This window comes from Dipteris shenzhenensis, chromosome 33 (genome assembly GCF_047967505.1).
Source record: "Dipteris shenzhenensis isolate YYH24624 ecotype China chromosome 33, Dip_SZ_1.0, whole genome shotgun sequence".
In the NCBI taxonomy this organism is placed as follows: Eukaryota; Viridiplantae; Streptophyta; class Polypodiopsida; order Gleicheniales; family Dipteridaceae; genus Dipteris; species Dipteris shenzhenensis.
In genome coordinates, this window is record NC_141628.1 from 1,738,461 (window position 1) to 1,743,417 (window position 4,957).

Sequence of the window (4,957 nt, forward strand, 5' to 3'; positions counted from 1 at the left end):
ACCTGCTAGTCACCGAAAAAAGTAAATACAGCAGGTGGCGAGCGGGCATTCGTAGGAGGGCGCTGACGTGGCAAAAGGAAGAGAGAAGGGCGGCGGGCGAAAATGATAGGGGGGCCGTGGCTGGGAGATCGGACGGTGGATATTCTCACATGCAAATCCGACGGCGGAAGGGAGAAGGGAGAGATCCAATCCAATGGAGGCGATTGAGAACCGGAGCGTGTGACCGCCCACGTACAAAGCCCAGTCTTCTTCTTCTTCTTTCTTTACGTGGAATGCACTTCATCCAAACTCAACTTCTTCTCTACCTCTGATCAGCTTCCTTACATATATATATATGCCTGCCCTCCGCGTCTCCACTCGTTTGATCTACCTCCTTTCCTTCTTCTATTTCTTCCTCGCGCAGATTTCCACGATCCGACTCTTTTCGGATAATTTAGATTCATCCTGACTTTCATTTCTCCGTTTAATTTGCCGCACTCGTAGCCTACCCTAGTTTGTCGCACTCCATTGTCGCTACTTGCTTGCGGAGGCTTGGGGAATCCGTCGATCCGCGTCCAGCCACATCTCCTATCTCACCTCCAAAATGAGAAACATTCGGAGCAAGAAGCCCGGGAAGGTAATTCTCGTCGCCCGCACATGCATAAGGTTGACCTGAGTTTAGATGTGAATTCGGCACCGGCCTGCCCACGCACCTCCGTCATGCTTAAAGTTTTGAGTACTGTTGCTTTGAGACCAGAGCTCGAGCCATTAGGTTTTGCTGCGACTCGAAATTACGTAGAAGCAAGTAACGATAATCCTGACTCTCAAACTTCGGCTTATGCAGATGTCGTGGCCAGATAAGCTCCTGACGAAATGTGTTTCTTTCGACCGACAGGAATTCAGTGAGGATGAGATACAAGACACTGAAACCGACTCGGAGGATGACCCCTGTGAAGGTGAGAACAAGTTCGAAGCCCGTAATAGAGCTCGAATTCTTTTTCGTAAGTGTTTAATGTTAAGCGTCTCGAGTCGACTTGATTCGTAAAAGCTCCTCCTGCTGCGTTTCAGAGAAGAGAAAGAGTTCAGACGCGTCCACACATCCTCGAGTAAGCTTTGCGCCATCGCCCTCTAAATATATGACTGGTATGATCTACCGCACACTATTGCTGATATCGTAGGTTGTTTCTTTGAATTGACAACCAATTTTCCATTAAATTCTTTGAATTGACAACCAATTTTCCATTCTTGATTCGCCTTAGCCTGCTATACTTCTCACCAGGGGGTTCGGAATTAAGCCTACCTTGATGCTGTCCAGGTTCTCCAAAGTGCAACAGCCCCGCTGCAAAACCTTTGAAAAGAGGGATGTCCGAGATACTTCGACCTCAGTACACAACTACCCAAGAGCTAAGGTGAAGCTCCGTCGACAAAACCATGCGGATTTTATGAAGTATACAAATTATTTCGATTACTGACCTTTGACATTCTGTAATTCCCAAAAACAGAATAGCTGTGGGCACATGGAATGTAGCTGGAAAGTCTCCTCCACAGGATTTGCTACTTGACGAATGGTTGGAAGTGAATAATTCTGCAGACATCTATGTGATCGGGTATGCGCACGGGGCTGGGATGTTCGAGATCTCAACATTAGGGGCAAAGCTTTCGAGCTTTGAGGCTTATCATCATGGTGATTTCGTGTCTCTGCAGGTTCCAAGAGATCGTTCCTTTAAATGCAGGCAATGTCTTGGGTGCGGAAGACACTGGTCCAATAGCTAAATGGGAAAATTTGATCCGCCAAACGCTGAGCATGGCAACGGAAGACGACCGCAAATCTTACACTGCTCCATGCTCACCCTGGAACGAAACGTCCTCCGAAACCTCAGACTCTACCTTGGATGGTGCGGACCTCGATACTCACACTGTACTAGTAGAAGAAGACGCCCAGTTCAGCTGCGATACTCTTGAAATACCTCACTGTAGTCCCTCGTCACCACTTACAGATCAACAACTCACGGAACGCACCTCTAACGCCACTAGGGAGATTAAGAAGCAGAATCTGAAGAGAGCGTATAGCACTACTGATCCGCTTGGTCTCCCTTGGTCCATCGAACGAACAGAATCCCAGCCAGCTGATTGGCTTCCGAAACTGGCCCCGGCTGTGGCGATGAGAGATCTCAAGAGCTTGATGATGGATAGAAACACGAGGATGAGAGCCTTTGAGTCCTTGTTTACTAAAATCCAGAGGCGACGCAAGAAACCAGGGGTGCAGTATGTGAGGATCGCAAGCAAACAGATGGTTGGGATTCATGTTTCCGTGTGGGTGCGAAATAAATTGAGGCGCCATATTCAGAGCGTAAGAGTATCGTGCGTTGGAATTGGTCTCATGGGTTACTTCGGAAACAAGGTCTGTTCTTCTTTCTCTGCCTTTCTTTTCTTTCTCTTGTTTGGATGTAATCGGTCTTCAAACGAAGCTGTTTCTTTCACGACGCAGGGTGCCGTATCAGTGAGCCTTCTTCTTCACCAAAGTAGCTTTTGCTTCGTTTGCACTCATCTCTCGCATGGAGAAAAGGAAGGCGATGACCTTCGCCGAAATGCCGACGTAACGGAAATACTCAAGCGTACCCGTTTTCCCACCTTGAAGACACCTGAAAAAGGCCTACCCAAAGCGATCCTCGATCATGAGTGAGTGTACAGTCCTACCGGCCAACAAGTTGTTGTCGGGGAGGCGACAGCTTTAAAAGTGAGAAGGACGGTGAAATCTCTCTAGATTTCTTTTGTTTATTTATGCTTCCGAACTGGCCTCACTATGATCATGGTGTGGACTGCAGTCGCGTGATTTTGCTTGGTGACTTGAATTACCGTCTCAATCTGTCGGATGGCGAGACCCGTGCTCTCGTCGAGAGAAAAAAGTGGCAGCAACTTCTGGAAAACGATCAAGTAAGGTGGTTAAGACCTTCAGCAGGTCATGGAAAACGGTAAGTCTTGTCTGTCTCTCGATCTGATAGTCCGTTTCGTCATGTGCTGCAGCTGAGAAAGGAGTTGTTTCAAGGTAAAGTTTTTAAAGGTTGGCATGAAGGACCCATCCGCTTTGCCCCAACGTACAAGTACGAGATGGACTCGGATCAATACACGAAAGCGGGAGAAAAACCACGAACGCCTGCTTGGTACACAATTGGCTAATTAGTATTCAACAGTTTTATGAAGTCGTGAAAGAAAGGAAAAGCTCTTGGATAGTACGCACTTTGCAATTTGTTGGACCTGTTCTCGATCTCTCATCTGGTGTCAACGCGTTCACACAAGCTAACTAAAGATTGGTGGGATGTGACCATGTGACATTCAACAGGTGCGATCGCATTCTTTGGTTCGGTAAAGGCCTGAAAATCCTGTCATACATGGGGTTCGCGTCGAGGCTTTCCGACCATCGACCCGTGAAGGCCGTATTCCTTGCAGAAGTTGAAATGCTCAGTGAAAATAAGCTCGTAAAGCCATACATTGCAATAGCAAGGGCGACTTCATACAGCCATATGCCAGCCCAATCTCAGATGAATCGCGGCTAGGAGAGTCGAGTGGACCTGCAATTTTTATCGTTATGGCTGATCCCAACGTGACCGTTAACATCGATATGGCTGATACCGATGTGCCTGTCCAGTGTCCAAAATTTACTGGCACTGGCAGCTCCTGAGTCCCCATATTGCACTGAAGGCAATAATGGGCATTGGCATTCATATACAGGTCAAGAAACCTTTGGAGTCCCTGGCAGTTGTACTGTCACAGGTGTCCGATAGACAAGCTATGCGCTGACCGTGTTAGATCTGTTCGTGGTGGATCCGCAGACTCTTGCTTCAGGAGTCAAACGCGTTCCTCTTAGATTTGCAACGTGAAAGTCTTCGCCACCTCCAATGCAGGTAAATGCAAATTTATGGTGGAATGAGTTGAGTCCTTTATCTACTTCCTACAGGAGCTAAGTTGCTAACTGTTAAAACTCAATTAAGCCCGCTTTCATTGGTCATGTTTGCAGGACTGGTTGATTTTCATTCAAAGATTCTTTTAAACAGATTGATCATAGGCTTGCCCGACGACTGGTTCGTTGTGTTGAAATTTCAGAGATCCTTTAAAACAGGAGTCAGGACTCTTGGGTTTTCACGGGAGCTTCTAATGGACACTCGTGCATGCTAGCATGAAAAATCATTCAATTTTCGGTGTCTCTGTAGAAACTTAGACAGAGTTGTACGCATAAATGAATTCGTGTATTGATCGTAATAGAAGGCGTTATAACTGAGCACATGACGGTTAGAGGCGTGTGCCTCTTCGTATCATCTCGTGGGTGTAATCAAGACCTTAAAGGTCTTAATTCCAATACTCCCCATTAAGATCATTAAGGTCTTCAAGGTGGTGAGTGTCTGGATTTATTCGAGACAAGAATTGATATGGACCCCCAGTTATTGTGGTGCTTCGTAGAGCTTAGACTATATGCTATAGGTTTATAATATGCAATGCATTTAATCTATCCAGGATCTAGTTCGGCTTGAATAATTAACATCATGAATAGCTTTGTCTTTATCTTCATTCTTGAATAAGGCACTTGATTTGGAATCTTCCTTTCTTGAGCTTGTCCCCTAGTCATACATTGCTCTAGACCTGGTCATCCACTGTTCGACGTGACAATATGTAGAGACGATCATTTCTTCTTTTTCCCCACATAATTAACAAAGTCGACTCAAGAGCAGCTTTTCCAAACAATGCCGTTATGTGATATGGCTTTTAGTCAAATCGCTTCTGTTAGTTTCTTAGTACGGCGTATTACCACTAGCGATTAAGAACGGCGAGTAAAGATTTTTAGAGGTGCAATCCTATTGGACCACTTAAGATCTTTAAACGAAGTTCCGACTCAGATTGAAAGGAGTCTACTTGTGCCAAATTTGTGAACGGTATGATAAAATGCAACTACTTTCACCTGTAAGCTTCTTGTAAATAAAATTTT

The 4,957-nt window shown here is 45.8% G+C and overlaps 1 protein-coding gene across 5 annotated transcripts; it reads left to right on the forward strand.

Moving 5' to 3' along the window:
- The first annotated feature begins 327 nt into the window (after nt 1-327).
- Nucleotides 328-4,333, forward strand: LOC147879530 (type IV inositol polyphosphate 5-phosphatase 7-like). 5 transcript variants are annotated; one of them, XM_087372046.1, is made up of 12 exons: nt 328-616; nt 824-935; nt 1,048-1,122; nt 1,295-1,388; nt 1,482-1,586; nt 1,684-2,380; nt 2,468-2,658; nt 2,805-2,913; nt 3,004-3,140; nt 3,320-3,708; nt 3,810-3,881; nt 3,995-4,333. In XM_087372046.1, exons 1-10 carry the CDS (start codon nt 584-586, stop codon nt 3,531-3,533), a joined length of 1,767 nt encoding a protein of 588 aa, XP_087228172.1. In that variant the 5' UTR covers nt 328-583; the 3' UTR covers nt 3,534-3,708; nt 3,810-3,881; nt 3,995-4,333. The 5 variants fall into 5 exon arrangements, with proteins under 5 accessions (XP_087228172.1, XP_087228174.1, XP_087228171.1 ...); XM_087372048.1 differs by having other exon boundaries at nt 1,684-1,874; nt 1,977-2,380; nt 3,320-3,881; XM_087372045.1 differs by having other exon boundaries at nt 3,320-3,881.
- Nucleotides 4,334-4,957: the final 624 nt, after the last annotated feature.